We start from the raw sequence: 27,266 nt of genomic DNA, 5'->3' as shown, positions 1-27,266 counted from the left end.
CAACTATCAAGGCACCGACAGACCAACCAGGCCAGATTGCTGACGGAAAAGTCTTCCACTCATTTACTGTGCAGCTGGTCTGCACCTCAAGAAACGTATTTTTCTGGTCTTCATACGGTTACGAGGCAGCTGTTATGATTCCTTCGTCCCGCAAAAGGCCCGGTGCTGCACCTCTTCATGCCAAAGCCCAGACTCCATGGGTAGCTGCTGGGGCATAAGGGTTGTCTCCTGAAGTGGTGGTTCCTGACGCCCATCCGGTACCCATGCACTACAACCAGAGCCATTGGTTAACATGTGCCTATATTGAACAGACCATTGGCATCCTGAAGGCACACTTCCATTGCCTTTGAGTATGAGGCAGCCAGGGTGTCTTATACTATGGTCGTCTGCTGTGTGCTGCACAATGTGACAATATGACAAAGAGGACTGGAGCTGGATGAAGAGGAGGATCTGGAACATCACTCTTTCTAGAAATCTTTGTATTTTTCTATTTATCAGGATTTTATTGTACAACAGTGCCATTTCATTCCAAATAGATTGGCCATTTTATGGATGTCTGATATTCATGGATGTGGATGTCGCTGGCTAGGCCAACATTTATTGCCCATCCCTACTATTTGAACAGCTGCAGCCCACATGGTTTAGGTACATCCACAGTGCTGTTAGGGAGGGAGTTCCAGGATTTTGACCCAGCGACAGTGAAGGAACAGCAATGTAGTTCCAAGTCAAGATGGTGTGTGGCTTGGAGGGGAGCTTCCAGGTGTTGCTGTTCCCATGTATCTGCTGCCCTTGTCCTCGTAGATAGATTTTTTAAAAATCACGTCGATATGATCTGTTGTACTCCTCAGTGATGCCCCTTCTCAGTTGTGTCCCCTTATGTGAGGATGGCTGACGTCACAGTGATGCAACTGGGCATTTGTCCTGACAATTTTTGGAAGAACTGTGGACGTGCAGTCTGTTCAGCTCATGTGCATGCTGCTGCAGACAGAGTTAGAGGCCTGTGACCCAGATCCCACTTGCCTCCCACCTTGCCAAGTCTTAGCAGGTCATTAAAGCTCATGCAACATCGGTCATCTGTGTGTTGCCTCTGCTGCCGTTCTCTGTGGCCATGTCCTCCCAGGCCATTTTGGTCTCTTGAGACAGCTTTCATCTGTCATACAGCAGGAAAAGAATTCCGTGTCTCTCGGTGCCTCTCTCTGTCAATTCCTCAAGAGGGGCATTGGAAAACCTTGGCACCGCCCATGGACACTTGCCCATGCAGCTTTCTGTAACATATCCTTAGCGAACGACAAACCCAGCCACTTGCCTTTTCAAAGAGCCCTCCGGATCTATGTCCCACCTCAAGGCTCCCCTCAACACCACGATTTGGGTGTCACATTCGCCCCTGGGCATTTGCATTTGAAAATCGCACTCCATCACTGTGTGGGTTCAGAAGGTGCTGCCTAAGGAGTCTTGGTGAGTTTCTGCAGTGCATTTTGCAGATGGTACGCACTGCTGCCACTGTTCGTGGGTGGTGGGGGGAGTGAATGTTTGTGGAAGGGGTGCCAATCAAGCGGGCTGCTTTGTCCTGGATGGTGTCAAGCTTCTTGAGTGTTGTTAGAGCTGCACTCATTTATTGTTTTTTTTAAACAGTCCTTTATATTTTGTTCCCCTTTTGATGCTGTCCTCTTGCCTTGCTGTAGCTCAGGTTAATCTTGGTTTGAGTCCCTGTCAGGGATAACATGTAAAAGACTTATCTGAAGCTGCAATACTTTCTGTGAGGGTGTGCCTAGCTCCACACACTGTTTTCCACAATGGCTTGGCTGACATCTGGAACTTACAGTGGGGAATCATGAGAGCAAGCAAGCCCATTTCCTACCCTATGCTGCAGTGCCTTAAAGCTTTGACACATTATTCCCTTTTCTTCTCACTCTCGGGCGTTTCTGTTGATTTTCTTTCATTGCCTCTGTGAAGGATACTTTGAATGTTTGCACATAGTATCAGTGGAAAACGCCAAGGCTAGATTTTCTTTTGTAGTTTAGCTGTCATCATACCTCCCATCGCAGTTATTCTTCAAATAATACATATTGCAATCATAGAATTTGTTACAAGTTTATCTATTAAATCTAAAAGAATAATGTCATCTCTGCAGCACTCTGTTGATGGTTTTATAGGTATGTTTGAAATTTTGATTATACATGTTTATTATACCAGAGGGAGTTGTTCCTGTGTTTCTCAGAAGGCTACTAATGGAAGTTAGCCAGTCTACCCCATGTGCTAGCAGCTATTAGTATAAAACTGCCTCTGATTTTGACTCATCTCATGGGACAAGTAATTGTTATGTTCAAACAGGGCTATAATTCTTATCCTGCTGGCTCTCTCAGTACGCCCCTAGCTATTAGAATCATTTAACATCTCAGCACCTGTTAACAGCAGTGTAAATATTCAACCCTGCTTGCATGCAGGTTATGAGCCGTATGCTGAGGAACCCTGTGAGGCTAGCCTTTTAAATTGAAGCTTCTGACAACTCAATTACTCCTGTTACTAGGGTGTATAATAAAATGTCTATTTAAAGGAAATGATAAGACAAGTCAATTAGTCTGTTGCTGGGGTGTACAATGAAATAGCTGTCCAAAGGGACTGGACAGATTATTGCTAACTGGAGAACAACAGGTAAATGATCTTCACAGGCTAAGGCTGTAGATAATTTCCTATTAGAATGTCCCTAGTTCCACACTTCCCTAAAACAAGTGTGAAGTTCAACCATTCAAAGAAAAACAGCATGTAACTGAAAAATGTTTCTACATCACCCAGCAGGTGATAATTTAACTACTTAACAGATTTTTAAAAAAATGTTATTTACTTTTCTCTGCCAACTTTCACTCCTGTCCACCCTTCTCTCCACTTCACGTGGTCCACCTCCGACTCTTCCCTTCCTCGAGTTCTCTGTCTCCATTCCTGAAAATGGGTTAGCACCAAATATAACCTCTTACAGCCTCACAATACAATTTCACCACTTTTATCTCTAACGACAATTTTTCACATGATCTTCTTGCACTTTACACCAGCTCGAACCAGTCTTCATCAAGAATTTCCAGACTCTCTGACAGTCTATTGGCCAATACTCAGAGGCATTTAGGTTCTCCTAAAGCATAGAATCTGTTATATTTTGGGATCACTATTGATAACTTAGTCTCTAGGCATAAAAAAACAGTGATAATGTTAGCCCTAGATGTGAGCATATGTAACCTGTAAGGTTGTCAACTCTTCAGATTGTCCTGGAGTCTCCAGGAATTAAAGATGGATGGTCTGAACACTGCTGTGAGCAACCGAGGAGGAAAATCATCATTGTCATAAATGCATTTTTAAAACATTTTCTTCACTTTTGTTCATTGGCTATAAACATTTTAGAGACGGGGATAAAGGGGCTGTTTGAATGAATCAAGACAAATGGTTGGGTGGGGGTGGGGGTGGAAGGGGGTTGGTGGCGGAAAGTCATGAGGTCAAACCTCCAGAAATACGTCCATCCAGAGTCACCTGCCCCAGTAGCCTGACCTGAAAAGCAGGCCACATAAGGTTTCTGTGCAGAGACCTTAAATTCTACAGACTTTTAACATTAGGCTTTTAACTTTTAAAGATTAAAATATGATGGTTCCCTTATAAAAGGTAGGGTTAATGATTTCCTTTGCTAGCTCTCAATTTCTAACACAATATTAAGATTACACACAGAATCTTGGACTTAATCATGTCCTTATTCAGTCTAAAAACAAGGGTCAGAATTTTGCCCCGAAACAGGACCCACCGCCATTTTGAGTGGGCAGGCCTTAATTGGCCCGCCCAGCGGTCTGCCCGACGGGAAGCGCTATGTGCTTTCTGTGCGGTGGGGGGCAGGGATTCCCCAACTGTCAAAGTACACTCTTTCCCGCATCTCCCTGAGACTAAGTGCTGCCTCAGGGAGAGTACTGTTTTTGAAAGTTGAAAAATAAAAAAATTATTAACATGTCCCCCTCATGTGGCAGTGTCACACGAGGTGGGACATGTTAATAAATATCACACAAACTTTATTAAAATTTTTAAAAACCGACATGAAACCTCATCCCGCCACTGGATGAGATTTCATGTTTTTTCAGAAGCCCGCTGGGGCTCCTGGCCTGCCCGCCAACCTTAAGATTGGACGGGCAGGGCGTTTAATTGGCTTAATTATCCTGTCAATGGCCTCAATTGGCCATTGACAGGTCGGTGGGCAGACAGCTGATCACACTGTCCGCCGCCTTCCTGAATATTTAAATGGGGTGGGATGACGTCGTGGGTTCCCCCCGATGTCATCCCACGTCATTTTCGCATCGGCGAGCAGACCCTGTCCCCAGCTCGCCGACGGAAAAATTCTGCCCACGGTGTTTCCAAGTATACGTTAAAATAAAGGAGAGTGGTATGGGGGCCACTGGGTTGGGGGTATGGGCGGGGAGGTTGGTGGGGAGTGGTGGTGGTGGGGGGAGCCAAAACCTTTTAAGCCCAGAGTAGTCCCCTATTCTCTAAAAGCAGAATCACTGTGTGCAGTGTGAGACCATATTGTGAGGATTGACCACAGCAACTGGGCAAACCTGATGTCTGTGGTAAAATTATTCAGAGACCGTTTCTGAAAGTGAAAGCATGGAGATCAGCATCAAAGAAACCCATGATGTTACTCTGGTGTATGGATTCAACGAAAAACAGTGGAAAATGTTCAATCCACACGGTAAAAAGGTGATTCGACTGGGAATTTCCCCTTGGTTTCCAGACCATACCATTTGGTATCCAGAAACCAAATGGTTTGCCAGCAATATTGTTTTTTTGACCAGGCTTACCAGACCAAACTATTTAATCTCAAATTTCGGACTCCACAGAAATATTGTATTGATGATGGGTCCAGACTTCTCACCGTCCTATGGAGGACAGTTTCAGTGATCAATGAGTTTCTGATGATCCTGAAATACAAAAAGCACAGGAGCTATTCAATGAGAAGCATCCTCAACCAGCTTGTACCATAGACGTTTTAACAGTTAATGAGGCAGGTTTAGGAGTTAATGATTAATACCTAGTAACTGTTACCACTGCACAGAAAATTTCAGATGTTTTGCCTGTACCCATGTGTCATAAAACAACCACTTCTCAGTATGCTGCCTGTGTTCTTGATTCTGTTGTGAACTCTCAGAGTTGTGAATCCAGATGATGTTGAAACGGAAACTGGAGAAAACGGAGGCGGTGGCACAGTGGTATTGTCACCAGACTAGTAATCCAGAGACCCAGGGGACCTGGGTTCGAATCCCACCATGGCAGATGAATTTGAATTCAATAAAAATCTGGAATTAAAAGGCTAATGATGACCATGAAACTATTATCGATTGTCGTAAAAACCCATCTGGTTCACTAAAGTCCCTTAGGGAAGGAAATCTGCCATCCTTACCTGGTCTGACCTACATGTGACTCCAGATCCACAGCAATGTGGTTGACTCTTAAATGCCCTCTGAAATGGCCTAGCAAGCCACTCAGTTCTCAAGGGCAATTAGGGATGGGCATTAAATGCGACTCCCCCATCCCATGAACGAATTAAAAAAAAATGGTGTTTCCCTTTACAGTAATATAATTCTATATCAAAGTTAGTGTGTAACTGCTTGTTATTCCACTGAGGTAGAGGAAACATTTGCTGTGATATCTTGGGGCATATGTTCTGTATTTCCACCATTTTAACCAATGTACAAGAAGTTTCATGTAAACACAGTAGCAGACGAGGTAAACATACTGTAGTTTGGTTAAAGTTTTTAATAGTATTGATTCAAATTCTGTGCCAATGAAAGAAGATGTATATAGGAGATTATATTGAACATGGTGGAGCATAAACCGACAGTACGTTTTAATTTCTAATATTTTCTTTTAATATCATTTTTCCTGCAGTTATTACAATTTAGATGATATTAACCATGACACCATGAACAAATATCTTTCCAACCTCGTGGAGAAGTCACTTGCAGATCTGGAATGTTCCTATTGTATTTCAGTAGGGGAGGTAAAGCTGTCTTTATGAACCTAATTTTTTTTCTCTTGTACTTAATACTAATGGAAGTGTGCGCACAGGGTTCCTGCAAGCCATTTTGGGTAAGGGCAAACAAGAACAACCATTTACATTTCTCTCCCCTTGCACCCCCCCCCCGCCACCAAACCTGAAGCAACTGTTAAGTGCTTTGCACATGCAAATAAGGGACTTCTTTGAAGTTTCTCCCGTGGTTCACCCTGAGATTGTTGTCATCGTCATCACCAACGGCAGTACCATTGCAGGCTGCAATCAGGGATCACCTGCAGTAAAGAAATGATGTAACCTAGCTGAACGCGGAGCTGGAAGGTGCCGCAGTGCTCCTCTCAGCCCCATATGTAAAGAGCATGGGCCGCTGGCAGCCAACCCTCACTCCTGCCCTGGGTATATTTCAAAAGGAGGCTGGATAAATACTTGGAGGAGAAAATATTTGCAGGTCAATGGGGAAAGGGCCGGTGAGTGGGACAACTTGGATAGCTCTTTCCATGAACCAGTGCAAGCATAATGGCCTCCTCATGTTCTGTAAGACACTAGGGAGGCAAAATAAAATAGCCCCCAAAAACTAGGTTGGGGATCGCGATGTATGACTAACCCACACTGATTCTTCTGATTCAGGCTGGGCTGTGAGAATGTGTCAACTTTGAACACTGTCAGCCTTTTGAGTACGTTTACTTTTATTTTGTCTTATCCAATTTCTCTACTCCCTGTCCTATACTGTGACCTTAGCAGCCTACTTTTCTTTACTAAAGACTGGTGCAAAGTACTAATTTAGGATCTTAGCCATGTACCTTGCCTCCACAAGGAGATCTCCTTTTTGGTTCCCAGTCAGTCCTGCCCTTCTTTTGACTACCTCTTTTGCTATTTATATTTTTATGAAAGGCATTTGAGCTCCCTTTTATAATACCCATAAATCTATTCTCAAGCATTCTCTTTGTCCTTTTAAAAAAAACTTCAGTTCTCCTCTGTACTTTTTATCTTCAATTTGGTTCTCTATTATAGCCTGACATTTATCAGAAGTCTCCTTATTCAATTTTTATTTTAAATCATTACTACTCCTAGAAGAGTTAGCTACCTCGTGGTAATGTTGAATATTCAGCCACTGCTACGTTTGTAAGTGTCAGTTGTCACTCCATGCAACACTCTTGCCCCTGAGTCAGAACATTGTGGGTTCAAGTCCCTTCCAGAGGCTTGAGCGCATAATCTAGGCTGACACTTCAGTGCAATCCTGAGGGAATGCTGCATTGTTGAAATTTCCATCTGTCAGATGAGGCATTACACTGAGGCCCATCCTCCCCTCTTAGATGAACATAAAAGATCCCATGCGACTATTTCAAAGATGGAGAAGGGCAGCTTTCCACATCTCCTGGCCAACATTTATCCCTCAGCCAACGTGACAAAAGAAAACATATTATCTGCTTGTGATCACATTGCTGCTTATGGGACCTTATTGTGTGCAAATTGGCTACAAAGCGCTTTGGGATGGCCTGATTTCATGCAAAATGCCCCAGGTGCGATAAGTATTTCTTTTCTTCCCTTTGCTTTTGAATATTCAATAGGTGCCAATTTTTGTCGCATTTGTACATGTGAATGTTTTCCAGAACATGTACAGTTACTCGCCTCACCCAGTCAGTGGCTCCAGGTGTGAGCAGAGATAGTTTCCAAGGAAGGATAGGAGAAGCCCTGCTCATTCTTTTTTAAAAATGCATTTGCAGAGTACCACATTTCATTCTTTATGCGAAGTATATCAGCTGATGTTTGTGTATCAATATCAAATATTTTTTTGGCCTTTCTGCATTAGTATGGTTTGAAAGTAAATGATAAATCATTCGCATAACATGGGGTGGAATTTTACGGCCCTGCAGCGGGGGTAGGGCCAGAAAATGTGGCGAGCCGTTCAAAAGCCCATTGACTTTGGTGGGACAGGAAGATCCCGCCAGTGGGAGGGGGTGTAAAATTTCACCCATTGTAATTTCCCCATACTCAATTAAGCTTTTATCGAATCAGTTACAAAATGTATAATTTCAGCTGTTTGTTGATATCAAGGGGTAAATTTCTGTCTGCAGCCTGGGTGGCAATCTGGCAGACCAAATCACTCGCACATCAAAGAACCTGTCCAAAATCTATAGCAGGCAGATAATCTGTCCATTCAGATTACTGCCCATGCAGGGAACACAAAAAAAATACAAATTTCAAAGGAATGTTTTGGACTTTTCATTCTGAAAGCATTTTTAAAAATAATTATTTTCTAACTATGCATGTTTTTGTTTCATAGGACAATCGCAGCCTCCAGTCACTGGATTTAGGCCGTATAGCCTCTTATTATTACCTGAAACACCAAACTATGAAAATGTTCAGGAGCCAGATGAAAGCAGATTGTTGTTTGGAGGACTTGCTCTCTGTTCTAACGGTGAGTACATGATGCTGGAATCTTGCATATGTGATTCATTTGCTGGAATCTCAAATCCATTGCAGCAAAGTTTTTCCCAATTGTAGAAGCTGTTCATGAAATATGCATTGAGAAATGTAAGTTATACTGACAAGGGAGCCTTAAAATTTATGCATTGCATCTGCAGTTGTGGTATAATAGATGTATTTTCGTGGGCGGTGGGGAGGGGGTCACTTCGTTGGAATTACGTAGGCTTCCTGTTTACTTAATTATGGGCTCTGACCATGCAGGAGGCTGATTTGGTCACCAATTTATGCCTGTCAGAATTTGTTTTTAATTGCCATTGATGTTTTATGATTAGAGGTATAAAACGAAAGAACTTGTATTTATATACTTATTTTCAACTGTGGCTCAGTGGTAGCACTCTAGCCTTTGAGTCATAAAGTTGTGGGTTCAAGTCCATTGCGCACATAATCTTGGCTGATACTCCACTGAAGTGCTAAGAGCTGCTGTCTTTCAAATGAGATGTTAAACTGAGGCTTGTCTGCCCTCTCATCTGAATGTAAAAGATGCTTTTGCACTATTTCAAAGAGTGAGAGAGTTCTTGCCAACCCCTCAAGCAACATTACTAAAGGCCAAATTATTTGGTCATTATCTCTTTGCTGTTTGTGGTACCTTGCTGTGTGCAAATTAGCTGCCGCAACGACAATGCTTCGGAAGTACTTCATTAGCTGTAAAGCATTTGGGATATCCTGATGTTATGAAAATTGCTACATGAATTCAAGTTTGTTCCTTGCTTTCTTCATAAGGCTGCAATATTGACCAGAATTTTCCCGTTGGTGATTTGGGGGCGGGGCCCGCTCGCCGACGCGAAAACAATGTGGGATGACATCGGGAGGAACCCCCAATGTCATCTCAGTCCATTTAAATGTTGAGGAAGGCGGGCAGACAGCGAAATCAACTGTCCGCCCGCCAACCTGTCAATGGTCAATTGAGGCCATTGACAGGATAATTAAGCTCATTAAATGCCCTGCCTGTCCAACGTTAAGGCTAGTGGGCAGGCCAGGAGCCCCAGGGAGGAATAGAAAAAACATGAAACCTCATCCACTGGCGGCATGAGGTTTCATGTCTGTTTTAAAAATGTTTAATAAACTTTATGTCCTTTTTATTAACATGTCCCATCTCATGTGACATTGTCACACGAGGGGGACATGTTAATAAATTTTTTATTTGTCTATACTTGATGTTTAAAAAACTTTCAGTGATCTCCCTGAGACAGCACCTAGTCTCAGGGAGATGTGCGCTCTTTGCCAGTTGGGGAATCCCTCCTCTCCTCCCCGCCCCCCCCCCCCCCACCCCCGCACAGGAAGCGCATAGCACCACCCGTCAGGTGGCCCGCTGGGCAGGTCTTAATTGGCCCACACACTTAAAATGGCGGCGGGGCCCACTTCGGCGGCAGAGGTCGGCTGCCCGCCCGCCGAGCCAATGGGGCCCGCCCACCCACCAAGGGCAAAATTCTGCCCATTGTAGCCCAGGATCTGAATTTCTAAATGGATGCCTTTACAGAAACTCAGCAGAACAACAGAATTGTATTGTTCTCTCATTGCTGTTGTGGATCTGCGCAGAAAGCAATGAAGTCATTTGACCCTCCTAAGATTCAGTTGCCTCCTTGATGCCTCTGTGCCACATATGCTAGAATCAAGTTTAATAATCCTATCTCTACATTATGTACTTCACACAGAATCAATCTCACTACCAACCATATGGAGCACAGTGGTAAGCAAGAGCAAGCCATGTGCTTAGCTGCATATCCATTTTGCTGTAGTTACTCTCCCAGTTATCACCTGTATCATCCTTGGCACATTCAGTAATTTCCAATCTTATTTAGCTTATTCTGAAGTAATTTTGGAAATATATCATTTATTTTGCTTCTCGCCATTGACTGTTCTCACCAGGTGGATACAGACCCACAAGTAGTGGGCAACATCTTCTACCTTGCTCTCTTGGTCATGCTTCATTTAGAAGCCTAGGCACTAAATGTCGACAGGCAATTTTACCATGAAGGATCAAAGCTAAGCCTAATCTCCCCCAGGCCTGACATGCACTCACAAGCCTTCAATGATGTGGAGCAGGAAAACTGGCCATGTTTCCCTTCCCTAACCTGGAAGCACTGAAGCCATGTATAGAACTGTCACTCAGGCTGAGTTCACTCAGCTTGTGAGTGACTGGATGTTGAGCCTCAAACCTTCTGATCTGTACAGTCGTCAGATTCTGAATAAACTTGCTATGCTATTGAGGGACCTTTAGGTTCATAGAACTTGAAGGACAATTTGCTCCTCCCTGAGCAGATAAGAGCTATAATCACATTTATAAAGCATTCAACACAGGCATGGTAAGCGGAACGGCTTCCATCTGTGCTGTATCATCCTAATTCAATACTGCTTTATGGGTAATAAACAATATATATTATTTCAATCCGCAGTCTGTTAAAAACATAAAGGTCAGAAATTTCTCCCCGGCAGGGTGGTTGTGCGGGGGCAGGTACAAACTCAATTAAGGCCCGCCCATTGTGATGCTCGCCCGGAAGCGCTGTGCACACCCTGTGCGGGTGGGGCGTGGATTCCCTGAGTCGTTCCCTGCGCGCGAAAGAGCGCAGAGATCTCCATGAGGCATGGAGGTGCCTCAGGGAGATTTATTTCAGTGTTAAACTTTTAAATGAAGGATTTTTAAACTTTTGAAACATGTCCCCTCATGTGACAGTGTCACGTGAGCTGAGATGTTAATGAAGTTTTGGAAAGAATTTTACTGATTTTTTTTAAGCACTTCATGAAACCTCATCCTGCCCGTGGATGAGGTACCATGAAATATGCGAAGGCCGCCTGGGCCCTTCGCCTGCCTGCCAACCTTAAGAATTGGTTTTTAACAGACCTCAATAGGCCTTTGACACTTTGGCAGGCGAGCAGCTGAATCAGCTGCATGCCCGCCGAACTGACAATCTAAATGACGCGCAGTGACGTCGGGACGCACGCCCGACGTCACCGCACGCTATTTTACGTGTTGGCGTGAGCGGGCCCCACACCCCCCCCCCCCCCCCCCACCCCCCACTCGCCGACGGGAAAATGCTGCCCAAAGAGTTTGGATTTTCTGAGTGGGCTAGATCCCAACCGGAAGTCAGGCAGAGTGAGATGTACACCCAGCGAACATGCTGAGTGTTGACCTGGCTGTTTTTTTTCCAGAGTCAAACTCATTGAAATATTGTTGGCAAGCTTCAGACATTAGAAATGGCCCTGGTTGGCAGACTGGCCGCAGGGGACGGACAGTCTGTAAGATTTAACAGCCTGCAGCAACTTACAGGGCCAGGCATCAAACCATCATCATTGTTTTATCTATGCCCAAGCAAACTCATTAGCAAAAAATAAATGTCTGAATGCCTCGTACTTCTTGGCTGCAGTTGTGGAAGTGCTGCTGCAGGAGGTCAGACAGAGAAGAGGTTCCTATTTGGAATGAATCAAGGCAGACTGCTGCAGAAATCTGCATGGGCCCGGGAAACGTGCCCAGGGCACAGACGTGGGTTATTCTTCCCCAGAAAATTTATACATCTAGAACAGAATATATCTTCTCTCTCCTCTCACCCTTCCCCTCCCACCATCCCCATGCTACCCTACCCTCTCCCTACTCAAATATTTTCTACATAAAGCTACAGGTTAATGTTAGATTGCTGTTTTATAATCACTCCAAAATATTTTGCAATGTGGTTTTGATTTGGGCGTGTTTATTTTAACAAAATAAGAATTCAGTAGAAGACGTTTGTTCTTTACTGAGATGGGAGGCATTTTTTTGTAGAAACTAGGAGAGGGTCAATGGCTCAGAGTTGGGTCTTTCCCAATTGTATTTTTAGTTGTGGTAACCTTTTGTGAGCTTATAAAAAAATACTGTTTTACCATTTCTCATTGTGCCATGCTTTCTGAAATTAACCCTATCACAATAATCACACCTGCCGCAGTTGACCTGGGATAGATTGGACATTGTTTGCAGCAGTAATTGGGTTTTATGACAATAAAATATCTTGTATCCTTTCACGTTAATAGCTTGATTGAAAATCTCTTTTTTTTTTGATTGGTGATCAAAGAAATGTCTTTACTGTACATTGTTTGTGTGAATAAACAGCTGAAAAAAACCCAGTTATAAGAGAGGCAACACCATCCCATTTACTCATGCTTCAGCAATTCAGCATTCAGAATTCAGCCAGAATGAGCAGATGGATCCCTGACTGCCTGCTAATCCACAGCTGGAATTTTATCTTCCGCTGCCTTATCCATGGTGTTGGAGAAGAGTAGCTTCTCCACTGGACAGGGAGGGCAAGCAAGAAAGTGAAATCATTATTCATAAGTATCCCAGTGGGAACACTGCCAGGAGAGATTAATTTTTTTCAGTTACGCTTGTAAAACAAGCTCAGGTGGAGTCTCTAATCCTTGGGGCATGATGGCAGATCAAGAAAGATGCAACACAGCTAGTTCATTTTCTGGTTCTAAGCAAAACAAGAGACTGTGTTAGAAGTCTCAATACATGATTGCAAATTTAAGGAGCTCTTTTCCCCAAGGGAGTTTTTCATCCTCTGCATATGATTGCCCAGACTTTTTGATAAATGAAGTGGCAGTATTGAAGTTTGATTCATAACACAATGAAGACCATGTCTGTTAAATTGGTAATATAAAGTTCAAAGCAGCACAAATATTTTGCTTAATAGACCTGTGCTTATCTGATAACGCTTTTGACGACCAGGTTTTCTTTTAAAAGCCTGATGAGATTTGAACATTGCAAAATGAGGGAGATTGAGGTTTGAAAAATTGTAAATTCTTTGTATTTCTATAAGTTATGAATTTTTAATGTGCAGGGGAGCTATACTGTAACACAAGTAAACATAATGATCCAGAATTTGCTGGATCAGGGCACCTCATGGCATGATTCATTTGTTAGATTTCTTTCCTCGCTCGCTAGCTAGGAAAAAATTTGCGTTGCAAATTGTTGGAAATGCGAGTTGCTAACAGCAAAACAAAATCAGTGGAGCATCTGGGACCTCGGTGAATGACGGGGCCAATGGTCTACTTCCTTAACCAATGAGAATAAGGGATAGAGGGAAAAAAAGGTGGGACAGGCAGGGAAACAGGGTGAATTAAAGTCAAATTAAACACAGAAAAAGCAATAAAGAGAAATAAAGAAAGATTGGATTAAGGAAGGGAGAATAAAAGAGACAAAGTAAAAATAAGAACTAAATGTAAATTTAAAATTTGAAAAACTTCTAGCAGCAATTTACTGCCTGTAAGGAATGAGATTGTGCAGTTTCAATTGTTCTCTTTCAGGGCTGGATAGTGTTGATGGCATTACAGGAACATGAATGTCATTTAAAAGGCCCGTACATCATTAAGTACCAGCCTTAATTTTCTGTAGTGAGTTTACTTTGTTTTAACAGCACAAATGCAGCAATTTTCTGAAGCTTGTGGGAAGCTTCATGGTGAGCTCCCATTTTCATAAGGCTGACGGTGCAAATCATCCAGCAATGTGTGGTTACTTGCAACCCATGGCATATCCCTTTGTCGCCATAAATTGCTGAGTTTTAAGTTAACATTTTCCCAGCAAATTCTGGGCTGGTGATAGTTACTGCTAAAATCAGGCTTTTTAACTGAATTAGCGTTATGCCTATTAGTTGTAATTGCATAAATCTTTAATGAAAACTTTAGTGTAATCAAATAAATAATGGGCTTAAAAGCATAGCCCTTCCAGTATGGCCCTGTCGTAACTCCAGTAGGAGTTAACAAGTGAGGTCAGGAACCGAATACAATATATTTCCCCCCAGAGTTTCACTCTGGACTTCTGGGAGAGGAACCCAAACAAAGTCATTGATGGAGGAGGGCCAGGACTGATGACAGGGACTGTTAATCTTCAGAATTCCCATGTCCCGAACCTAAATTAAACTCTCATCGTCAGCCAGTGCACCTAGTCAAATCAAGTGTATCGGACTCCCAAATATCATATGCAGGTACTCGTTGTGGATCCAGGCCTGAGCCTTGGCAAGGAGCTCTAAACGCTGAGAATTTTTTGAGCCCACACAGGACCGGCAACCTGTCACAATATTTAGCCTGAGGGAAGGCGAGCTCCATATAAGGACCTTATTGGCACGGGTACCTGCCATTTTCCTGGACATGCAAACTTGGCAGTGTCAGCAACTCCTCATAATATTATAAAACATTGGGCTGAATTTTACGTCCTGAGGGCGGGCGCGCACCCAACCCGATCGGGCATAAAATCGTGCAAGGTGATGTCATCTCGTGCACTCGTGATACTTCACTCAGCGGGCACGCGCAAAAGTCGGAAGCATGCCCGCCGACAATTAAAAGGGCAATTAAGCCCATTAAGGGCGCAATTGTCTCCGATTTTTCGTGGCCCGTCCAACTTTACAATTGGCAGACTGGCGAATCAGCCAGACGGCCTTTACATTTTTCATCGAACTTCATCCAAGGATGGGTACGAATCAAGCGAGCTGCTTTGTCCTGGATGGATTCAAGCTTTTTGTGTGTTGTTGGAGCTGCAGGCAAGTGGAGAGTATTCCATCACACTCCTGACTTGTGCCTTGTAGATGATGGACAGGCTTTGGGGAGTCAGGAGGTGAGTTACTCGACGCAGGATTCCTAGCCCCTTACCTGCTCTTTTAGCCACAGTATTTATATGGCTAGTTCAGTTCAGTTTCTGGTCAATGGTAACCCCCCCCCGGATGATGATAGTGGAGGTTTGATGGTAATGCCATTGAATGTCAAGGGGTGATGGTTAGATTCTCTCTTGGTGGAGATGGTTATTTCCTGACACCCGTGTGGCATGACCGTTACTTGCCACTTGTCAGCCCGAGCCTGGATATCGTCCAGGTCTTGCTGCATTTGCATATGGACTGCTTCAGTATCTGAGGAGTCTCAAATGGTACTGAACATTGTGCAATGGAAGGAAGGTCATTAATGAAGCAGCTGAAGATGCTTGGGCTTAGGGCACTACCCTGAGAAACTCCTGCAGTGATATCCTGGAACAAAGATGATTGACCGCCAACAACCACAACCATCTTCTTGTGTGCTAGGTATGACCCCAACCAGCGGAGAGCTTTCCCTCTGATTCCCATTGACTCCACTTTTGCTAGGACACCTTGATTCCAGACTCGATCAAATGCTGCCTTGATGTCAACGGCTTTCATCTCACCTCCAGAGTTCAGCTCTTTTGTCCATATTTGAACCAAGGCTGTAATGAGGTCAGGAGCTGAGTGACCCTGGCAGAACTCAAACCGAGCATCAGTGAGCAGGTTATTGCTAAGCAATTGCTGCTTGATAGCACTGTTGATGACCCCTTTATTATGACACAGCCGATGGTAAAAGCTGAGTTGTTCAAATCCCAGAGGGAAACTTGAAACAACTGTCATAAACCATTTTTGCAATTTGTATGTTTCAAGAAGCAAACTTTGAATTCTGTAGTAATAAGACCACCGAGTGAGGTTTTTTTTATAAAACTAAGTTAAACATTTATTACTACAAGAAAGATTGTAAACACATACATATGTCTACAAAATTACTACTATAATAACTACAAATATCCCCTAATTAATCTGACTCTTAGTTACACCCCCGTTAAGGCAACATTAAATCTCATAGATTTAAACAGACACCTGGCAAAGTACACCCTGGACAGTCGTATTCAAAATGAATTTCTTTCAGCTCTGGGTCCTTGTAGACAGCAGCTTGATGCTTACATGCTGGAGGCCTCCCACACTTGTTGGATCTCAAAATGCCTCTTAACTTAACACACAATCTCCTTTCTCCTTTATACATATCTTTCTCTTTGAATGTAAATTTTTCATTGTATCACTAGGCTTTTAACTTTACGTCTTCTAACAATAACATCCTTTCATCCCACCAATTTTATTAGTAAGCTGAAAAAATAAACACATTGCTTGGCATCTTCTAGCTAGGCGTAAGATTTCACCCGCAGTCTTGAATGGTTTCTTTTAACAAATGCAAATTTACACTTTACCTTCTACCCTCCTTACATTTACCTAATTAATATCTCAAAACTATTGTACGTCAAAGCACCCAGACTAGCTGGTTTTAATCCAATTAAAACACACACACATAGCCAAAGACCCCACTAGAACTTTATTTTGAAATAATTTCCAATAACATTATAAACATTAATATCTCTTCATGACACCTTCCATCACTTCACTGATGATCGAGAGTTGGCTGATGGGGCAGTAATTGACCAGGCTGGATTTGTCCTGCTTTTTGTGTACAGTACATACCTGGGCAATTTTCCACATTCCTGGGTGTTGTAGCTGTACTGGAGCAGCTTGGCTAGGGACAGAGCAAGTTCTGGAGCACAAGTCTTCAGTACTATTGCCGGAAAACAAGTAGTCCTGTCTTGTAGCTTTGCAAGGTTGATACCTCATCTTTAGGTATTCCTGGTGCTGTTCCTGGCATGCCTTCCTGCACGCTTCATTGAACCAGGGTTGATCCCCTGGCTTGGTAGTAATAGTAGTCTGGGGGCTATGCTGGGCCATGAGGTTACAGATTATGGCTGAGTACCATTCTGCTGCTACTGATGACCCACAGCGTCTCATGCATGCCCAGTCTTGAGTTGCTAGCTCTGTTTGAAACCTATCCCATTTAGCACGGTGGTAGGATATCCACAACACGTTGAGGGTATCCACAATGTGAAGACAGGACTTCATCTCCACAAGGACTCTGTGGTGGTCACTTCTACCAATACTGTCATGGACGGATGCATCTGTGGCAGGCAGGTTGGTGAGAATAAGGTCAAGTATGTTTTTCCCTCTTGTTCAGTTCCCTCACCACCAGCAGCAGAGCCAATCTAGCAGCTATGTCCTTTAGGGCTCGACCAACTCGGTCAGTGGTGGTGCTGCGGAGCCACTCTTGGTGATGGACATTGAAGTCCCCCACCCAGAGTGTGTTCTTCGCCCTTGCCACCCTCCGTGCTTCCTCCAAGTGGTGTTCAACATGGAGGGGTACTAATTCATCAGCTGAGAGGGGGTCGGGGGGTTACCATGAGACTTCATGGAGACCGGAGCCGATGTTGAGGACTCCTAGGGCAACTCCCTCCCAACTGTATACCACTGTGCCACCATCTCTGCTGGGTCTGTCCTGCCAGTGGGATAGGACATACCCAGGGATGGTGATGGTGGTGTCTGGGACATTATCTGTAAGGTATGATTCCATGAGTATGACTATGTTAGGCTGTTGCTTGACTAGTCTGTGGGACAGCTCTCCCAATTTTGGCACAAGCCCCCAGATGTTAGTAAGGAGGACTTTGCAGGGTCGACAGGTCTGAGTTTGCCATTGTCGTTTCCGGTGCCTAGGTCCATGCCAGGTGGTCCGTCCAGTTTCATTCCTTTTTATCGACGTTTTAGCGATTTCCTACAACTAAGTGGCTTGCTAGGCCATTTCAGAGGGCATTTAATAGTCAGCCACATTACTACGGATCTGGAGTCACATGTAGGCCAGACCAGGTGAGAACGGCAAATTTCCTTCCCTGAAGGACATTGGTTGGAGCCCAAGATTCCCAATTAATTGATTCCCAAAACAATGAATTGCTTATGGTTTTTTGTCTTCAAGGAAACCATTTATTCCAATTTTACCCACCTCTTGTCTCAATTGTTTTTAAACTATGAGTTCACTTTGCTTTAGAAACCCATCATTTAAATACAACTCTTTTCTATCGGAACATAAGAAGGAATGTAAGAACAGGAGTAGGCTATTCAGCTCCTCAAGCCTGTTCCACCATCCAATCAGATGTTGGTTGTATCATGACTCACCTTGGTTCTGTATCCCTCAATACCCTTGTCGAACAAAAATCTGTACTGTCAAGAAATGGTCAAAAACCTCAAAACACTGTGACTTCCTTCTGTAAATCTCTACAGTTCTGCCCTGAACTGAGGCCGAGAGACTTGACCTTGAAAATATCTTACAATCTTAGAAGTAAGTTTTCTTACAAGGTTCTACCATTGGGTGTTTCAAAGTGAAACTAAACATGGGGCAGAATTTTCACCTCGGCAGGTGGGCTCGTGCTCGACCCCCTCGAGCGTGAAATGACGCGCGATGACGTCGGGCATGCGTCCCAACATCAACGCGCAGTCTCACAATGGTTCGGTCAGCGGGCGCGCGCAGGAATTGGCAGCGCACCTGCCAACAATTAGAAGGCCTTTTAAGGCCATTAAAGTATTAATTAACTTAAATTTTTCGCTGCCCATGCAACCTTATGGTTGGCGGGCAGGCGAAAAAGCCAAGCGACCTTTGCACTTTTTAGGAAACCTCATCCACAGGCAGGATGAGGTTTCCAACAGCAAATAAAAATAAAAATAAAAAAATTTACATCTCATTCATAACGTGACCCTGCTCATGTGACAGAGTCACAAGAGGGGTCATGTTTTTTAACATTCAATTGCTCTGTGCCTCAGGGAGCTTTTCCAGCACGCACCCGCACGCATGCACAAAGTGCCCCTTAATTGGCCCGCCAGCGTGAAATCGTGGTCCAGCCCTGATCGCGGGCAGCTTCCCGACCGCACCCGCCTAGCCTGCCCAACAAGGGCAAAATTCTGCCCAAGGAAATTTAAGTTTGTGGAACTTTTTTAATTCACAGTATTTAGTAAATTTATTGTTGAAATCCAGATATTTCAGCAAACTACAGCATTGCCTTTTGGCTTTGTCAAATGTTTGTTCACATACATTTTACATACAAGCACCTTTCAATCAATTATTATCTTTAAAAAAAACCGTGTGCACTGAATTCATTGTACTTCACAATTGCTTTTTTTGTAATGGTATACTTTGAGTTACCATGGGATGAATTTTATGGCACCCCTGGGGTGGGTTGCCAGGCATTGGGAGGAGGTTGAGGAGGGAGGCTCCAACTGATCCTGGACTCTGGCCAACTGGTCTGCTGCTGTGAGGCTGACTCCAGGCATCTGCTGAGTTCCGCATGCTGCTGGGGCCCTGCAGGCCTACTGGAAAATTCCAGGTGACCTCTGATCATTGGCCTTAAGAGACCTTGTAATTATTTTAACAAGCTATTCGCCACTTGAGAGTGGATTGCCTGACCTACCTCCTCAAAAATAGCCTGGAAGGTGGTAAAATGCTGGCACTGGGAAATTCCAGGGCTGTCGGCAGGTTTCCAAAATCCAGTCCAACGTTCCAGGTGGATAACCTCCCATCAGAACCTTCACCAGTTCTGACAAAAGACCATTGACCCGAAACATTAACTCTGTTTCCCTGTCCACAATTGCTGCCTGACCTGCTGAATATCTCCAACACTTTCCATTTTTGTACCAAACTGCACCATTTTCCAAATGAGAGGCCAAAGAAGTGACCCACTCCCACTTGCAAAAGACGTAATTCAATATACGCTGACATATAAGTTTCCATAATTTGTAGTCCCCTCGGACTAAACTTTGAAAAACTTGTCATTGTTTCTATTTAGATCCAGAAATGTAGTAGTTGCAAAAGATTATAAATTCTTCAACATTTTGCTGATTGATTCTTGACAAACATCTATTTAGTGTGCATTTTGTCCTTTTTAAGATTAAAGCAGATATAATCCACAGCACTTTTTTTCTCTATTTTTAATTGGTGTATCTACAATCCTGGCTATTGCCACCTTAAACTTAAAAAAAGGATTGCATCCAATTTTACACTTCTTTGGCTGTCTGTTTACTCATATGACTTGTTCCCACCATCGCCTTTCTCCACTGACCTCTTGCTGCTCTTTGCATAGTGGCCCAGCTCATTCAAACTCCTGACCCCGGTCATCAGTAAAACTATCAGCAATTTGTACTTTATACCTCAAACTGCATAGTGAATGTGCAACTTGAAACTCCCTAAGGATTTAATATAGGCACTGAACTGTTTGACTCTGACCCCTGCCCCATGTTTTTCACTAGCTTTCCACATTGATCTAAAGTATAAGAAAAATTATCACACCTAATGTGGAGGTACAACTTTTAATATTTTTGCTGGTTGCTTTTGCCACAAGATCCCTGATAGTTGCAGTAAGCAAAATCAAGAGCTTGTTGTTGATGTGTGGAATCCGTCAAACTTTAGCTGCTGTTCTTATGTAGAATTCCACTAATAGCATCAAGAGCCTTTGGCTTTGCACTTTTCAGAATAGGAAAAGCTTGAATAAGGCGTGAGCCACTGTTTCCAATAGCTCTCAGAGGTTTTAGCATTGAATAGCATGTATTCATTTCAAGTATCTAAACACTTTATTGCTATAGCCAACTTAAGCTGACAATTTGACACACTGAGCTAATGTACTCTGTCAGTATACATTTTCTTAACAGCATTTTTGCCATCGGTTTCCAACATCACTTCTCAAAGGGAAAATAATTGGCATTTTTTTTTTAAAAATGAAAATTTCAATTCTTCCAAAATATAGTGTTGTAAGAAATTAAAAGGCCTTAAGAAATTTCATTTTTTTTTAGAATATTCACAATGGATCTCCCATGATATTGCTGTATGAGTCAGAGAATATGGTAGCAGTTTGTGAAAGATGTGGTGAGGAACAGTGAAGTCAACGAATGGTGAAAGAGTATTTAAATAAAAATCCCAGGCCAATAATGTGATTCTGATTAGCTCAAATTTTCCAGAAACCAAACAAGATTATTTTGTCTAGCATACACTTGTGCAATGTGTACATCTCAATTCGTTTTGCAAAATTATTGCTGATCAGTCATGATACCTCACCTCACCACCAATTCACTTGACTCCTCCACTGTTGCTAAATTATCAGTCTGCTATCCGACGTCCAGTACTAGATAAGCAGCAATTTCCTCCAGTTAAATGTTGGGAAGACTAAAGCCATTGTCTTTGATCCCCATTCCGAAATCCATTCCCTAGCTACTGACTCCAGCCCTCTCCCTAGCAACAGTCTCAGACTAAACCAGACTGTTCACAACCTTGGTGTCACATTTGACTATTTTCCGACCACACATTCATGCCATCACTAAGACTATCTATTTCCACATCAATAACCTCACCCTTGCCTCAGCTCATCTGCTGCTGAAACCCTCATTCGTGCGTTTTTTACTTCTAGACTTGACTATTCCATCACATTCCTGGCTGGCCTCCCACATTTTACTACCCGCCCTTCCATAAATTTGAAATCATCCAAAACCCTGCTGCCCGTGTCCTAACTCGCACCAAGTCCCATTCACTATCACCCCTGTGCTCGCTGACCTGCATTGGCTTGCATTCAAACAATATCTTGGGGCAGGATTTTTAGGTCAGTGTGCAGGTGCGATTGCTGGGCCCGGGAGCGGCCAGGGAACAGACCGCCATCCGCGATTGGCCCCCGGCCGCCAATTAACCGCCAGCCAGCGTGAAGCGCATGCTGAAATGCTCAGTGTTGCTGGTGTGGGGGCAGGAGGAGGGTGCGTGCTGACGTGGGCGCAGGTGACCGCTGAATGAAAGCTCTCTGAAGGCAGAGAGCTGCCTCAGGGAGCTGAAGACTTCAAAACAATTAAATAAAGGTTTTAAAATCACGAAAAGAATGCCCACGCATCAGAATCAGTCACCTGAACAGATACATGATGAAAATTCTGCCCATTTTTTATCTTTTTTATTTAATAACGGAAACCTCATCCTGCCCTTGGATTCGCCCGTCCGCCAACATTAAGGTTGGACGGACCACGAAGAATCGAGGACAATTGGAACCTTAACAACTTTAATTGTCAGCGGGCGCGTTTCTGACACTCGTGCATACCCGCCAACCGAATATCGCGCAAGCACGAGAGGGCGTTGGGAAGCTGGCAGGACGTCATCACGCCTGATTTGCCAACCTAAAAATTCTGCCCTTGATTTTAAAATTCTCAAGCTTGTTTTTAAATCCCTCCATGGCCTTGACAGTCCTTAAAACCTACCTCTTTGACCAAGCTTTTGATCATCTGACCTAATATCTCCTCCTGTGGCTCGGTGTCATATTTTACTCTCTTGTTCTCCTGTGAAGCGCCTTGAGATTTTTGTTGCGTTAAAGGTGCTCTAAGTTGTGTTGATATTCCTCACAAGTAGTCTGGAATTTGTAGCTAAGTTGTACTAATTTGACCTGCCTCATTAAGATCACGTCTGATGTACCCTTCTCTGTAGAAAAATAGTCTAAATGAATCTTTAGACCAGTTAGAGACTACTGTTGGAAATTTCCCCAGATTCTTACCTGTTCTTGGGTTGTTTCAAGGTCAGAAAAACCATCAGCTTGTGGCTTTTGTTAGTTTTTTTGAATGCATAGGGCAGAATCTTCTGGCTAGCGTGCGGGTGGCGGAGCCCGCACGCCAGCGCTTAAAATGTCGCATGAGCGTCCTGACGTCAGCGCGCGGCATCACGATATTTCAGTCGGCGGGCGCACTATGCAGCGGGACGCATGCCCGCCATTAATTAAAGGCCTTATTAAGACCCTTAACTTGCCAATCATCGACGATTTTGAGGGGCCCGTGTGAACTTCGGCTCGGCGCACGGGCCCAACGGGCAGGCAGATAGGTGATTTTTTTTTTTTAACAAACCTCATCCAGTGGCAGGATGAGGTTTGATAGCGGTTTTAAAAAAGTTTAATAAAGTTTTTGTTTATTTCATTAACATGTCCCATCTCGTGTGACATTTTCACATGAGGGCGACATGTTAATGAACTTTTTATTGTTCTGTTTTTTATATTTGCCAGTCTTTCAGTGATCTCCCTGAGGCAGCACTTAGTTTCAGGGAGATGTGCGCTCTTTCGTGCGCATGTGCGAAAGAGCGCACTCTGAAAGTTGGGGAATCCACCCCCCCGCACAGGAAGCGCATAGCGCTTCCAATTGGGCGGCCCGCTGGGCAGGCTTTAATTGGCCCGCCCACTTAAAATGGCGGCGGGGCCCGTTTCGGCGGTGGCAGTCGGCTGCCCGCCCACCGATGAGCCGGTGGGGCCCACCCGCCCGTCAAGGGCAAAATTCTGCCCATTTTTTTTTTACTTCTTTCATGGGATGTGGGCATCGCTGGCAAGGTCAGCATTTATTGCTCATCCCTAATTGCCCTTGAGAAGGTGGTTGTTAGCTACTTATTGAACCACTGCAGTCCATGTGGTGGTAGGTACACCCACAGTGCTGTTAAGAAGGGAGTTCCAGGATTTTGACCCAGCGACAGTGAAGGACCAGTGATAAAATTTCAAATCAGAGTAGTGTGTGGAGTCAGGGGGGATCTTGCATGTGGTTGTGTTCCCATGTATCTGTTGCCCTTGTCCTTCTAGGCGGTCAAGGTGATGAGTTTGGAAGGAGCTGTCAAAGGAGCCTCGGCAAGATGCTGCAGTGCACCTGGTATATGGTATATACTACTACCAATATGTGGTGGGATGTCGATCAAGTGGGCTGCTTTGTTCTGGATGGTGTTGAGCTTGTTGGGTGTTGTTGGAGCTGCATTCATCCAGGCAAGTGACGAGTATTCCAATCACACTTCTGCCATGTAAATGGTGAACAGGCTTTGGAGAGTCAGAATTTGTAGGATATGGCGTCTGAAGGGTGGCATTGCCTATGACTGACACTTCCTCAAGTTTTCTCATCTGAAAATCTTGCATATATGCATGCTTTCCATCAAGTAACACGTTCCAATTGCTTGCTTGCATTTGGGACTTTCAAACTGCATGTGACTGTTTTCTGCAGTCCTGTCCGTCTTGGCAGTTGCTGCCTTTCAGAATATTTGATTATTTATTTTTCTTGACAGAAAGGATTTGGGGATTGAGTTCTACTTCTGTGGTGTGTTTTAAAGCAAAGTGAATTCTCACAGATTTAAAAAACATCCACAATCATCAAACGTTGGCAATGTATGTTGAAGCCAGAAAGGCTGGTTTGTGCAATGCCACAGCTGACGCAGTGAGGATCAGTTATATCATACCAAGCACATTAGTCAGGATAGCACCATTCATCTTGAAAATAGCAGAGCAGGTACTCTTTAAACCCACACTCGGGAAGAAGAGTTAGCTGTTTTTATTGTTAGGCCTAATGCTGAATCCCCGACTAGCTAAGAGGACAAAGAGAAAAGCAGAACATAGGTAGTTGTGTTTAAACACGAGATGGCAAGGTGTAGAGTAGAGAGAGGGAATAGCTGGATTACTGTACAGAAAGCTGGCATGGGCATGATGGGCTGAATGGTCTCCTCCTGTGCCGTAATGACTCTATTACTAATAATCTGGGACCCTGATCAGAAAACTGCAATGAATAACATTAATTTTGGCAGGTAGAATTTCTCAAAAAATAAAGGTCTACCAAAAACAAATCAGCCAGCCCACAAAATGGAGAAGGCGCATGGTTTATTATTTTTTCCTATTTGTTAAGGTGAGAAATGAGTTTGAGTTAAATTTGCTTTCACTGTTACCATCTGTTCACTTGCTGCGTGTGGAATAAAGTGGCCAAACACAACAGTCCCCCACCCTCTACTGCTGCAATCACCTTCAACCCCTGACCCATATTCTCTTCCCCACTTGCCCATCTCCTCATGCCTTCACCACCACCCCCCATCTACTGCAGATCTCTCCCTCATTCCTCCCTGATTCCAAACTGCAGCTTTCAGCGTAGACCATCCCACCCCACAGCACATCAGGATCTCATGTGGACTGCTGGCCAAGAAATGGGAAAAAAATCTAAATGAAGTCCTGCTGTTAACTTTTGGGAGGACCTCGTGCATTTCCAGGTCTCCCGGCTGCTACAACTCTCCGACCCTGCTCCTTCCCCACCTCCCCATAAATACCCATGCCATGTACTAGATTTTATGCTCCTTCACCGGCAGGTTTGAAGCCGGGGAAAGGGGGCTCATTAAATCCAGCACCCACCTACCCTCTGCACCCATTGCATTAAAACCACTGAGTCAATTGCAGCCCTTAACTGGGCAATTAAATCTCAATTAAGGGCCATGTCCCGCCATTGCCAGGATTTAACCAACTAGCCATTTCTTAGCTCTGTGGCAGCTGGTATTCCCCTTGGGCTCTCTGTGAGATTTTTAACCGGGGGCACGGGGAATTCAGCACCCAGAATATCCAGTTCAGAATTCAAAGTGCTTCTATTTTTACACCTCTGGGTTATGTTATCATATAATGAGATATTGGGTTGTACAGGCATGCTCCTGAATATATGCTGCTTAGACTGCTTACAGGAATGACCAGCACCATTGTTGTCATCATCATTCTTCTGTTCCTTAGAGACAATTAAGGCAGTAACCAATCAACGCCATCCAATTCTGCTTTGAGCATTTCCTGTAGCTCACATAATTGCAAGTTTATTTCGACAGCAGCCAGTTATTGTGATGCACAGGGTGGTTCTTGATCAGCCGCTAATTCTTCCCCCTCATGGGGCAGAATTTTGCCGTCGGCGAGCAGGGGGCACCCCTCTCGCCGACGCGTAAAATGACGCGGGATGACGTCGGGCAGAACCCCGAGGTCATCCCGCCCCACTTAAATTTTCAGGAAGGCGGGCCCGCAGCAAAATCAGCTGCGGGCCCACCCGCCTGTCAATGGCCAATTGAGGCCATTGACAAGATCAATTATACAATTAAAGGACTTGCCCGTCCAACCTTAAGGTTGGCGGGCAGGCCAGGAGCCCCGCCGGGCAATAGAAAAAACATGAAACCTCATCCACCGGCGGGATGAGGTTTCATGTCGGGATTTAAAAAGTTTAATAAACTTATAATGTAAATTATAATGTCCCATCATAATGTAAATTATAATGTCCCATCAAAAGTTAACATGAGGGGGACATGTTAGGGAATTTTTTTTTTTCTAATTTTCATATTTTTAGAAGTGGAAGCGATCTCCCTGAGGCAACACTTAGCCTCAGGGAGATGTGCGCTCTTTCGTGCGCATGCGCAAAAGAGCGCACTCTCGCTTTTGGGGAATCCTCACCCCCCCGCCCGCACAGGAAGCGCATAGCACTTCCTGCCGGACGTCACGCTGGGTGGGCCTTAATTGGCCCGCCCACGTAAACTGGCGGCGGGGCCCGCTTCTCGGCGGGGATCGGACCCCCGCCCGCCGGAGATTGGGTCGGGCCCGCCCACCCGACAGGCAGAACATTCTGCCCATGGCTTCCATTTCCATGTCTGCTTTGCAATACTTGTGCCAGGAATTCTGTGAATGTCACCAGTGTGGTCCACATTCCGTTCTGAACTGTAACACGCAGTGGTGACATCTGCATTCTCTGAAATACACATTCATTCATTATTTTCTTAAACAACACTATATCTTAGAGAACATTGAGGGCAAATTCAAAACTTGTAACAGAGGTATAAAAATTGAGAATCCCTCTTGTTGAGACCTATCCTCTCCTTCCTCATCCTCCCACCAACTCTCTCCCCATTCCAACTCAAGTCCCATCACTGTTGCCTCCCTAGTCCCCTCAGCCCCACCCCCTCCTCACAGACTGCATAATTCCCCTGAGCCTTAAGATCCAAGGATCTTCTCCTTGCATCCCTAGTCCCCAACACCCTATGGAAATTTTGTAGCACTTCAAATGCTTTTAAAATCAATACTGTAATCATCAGGATCTAGATTTTTAACTATGCATGGGTGGAGAGAACCTTGGGATTCCAGGTCATATGTGGTTAGGATATGGTGAAGGAAGGGAATTGTTGAAATGGTTTTCCCAGCAGGGAAAGCCTACTTATTTTAAAGGTATATTCAGTAGTATTTAATTGAAATAATACAAGCCATCTTCTTCAACAAATTAATATTCAGCTATATTTTAAATACTGTTGACTTCCATAAGCCACTGCTCGGAGACCCCTTTAAGAT

General features: G+C 44.1%; 1 protein-coding gene across 1 annotated transcript in view; it reads left to right on the top strand.

The window, feature by feature from the left end:
• The window catches only part of ascc3 (activating signal cointegrator 1 complex subunit 3), a 634,438-nt gene that overhangs the window by 515,907 nt on the left and 91,265 nt on the right, over positions 1-27,266 (top strand). The window contains exons 35-36 of the mRNA XM_078542487.1: positions 5,911-6,022; positions 8,319-8,453. Of these exons, the coding sequence (XP_078398613.1) occupies positions 5,911-6,022; positions 8,319-8,453 (247 nt within the window). The remainder of the gene's footprint in view (positions 1-5,910; positions 6,023-8,318; positions 8,454-27,266) is intronic.

This window comes from Cetorhinus maximus, chromosome 5, assembly GCF_964194155.1.
Source record: "Cetorhinus maximus chromosome 5, sCetMax3.hap1.1, whole genome shotgun sequence".
NCBI lineage: Eukaryota > Metazoa > Chordata > Chondrichthyes > Lamniformes > Cetorhinidae > Cetorhinus > Cetorhinus maximus.
Note: the sequence above shows the minus strand (reverse complement) of the source record. Positions and strands in the feature narration are given on the sequence as shown.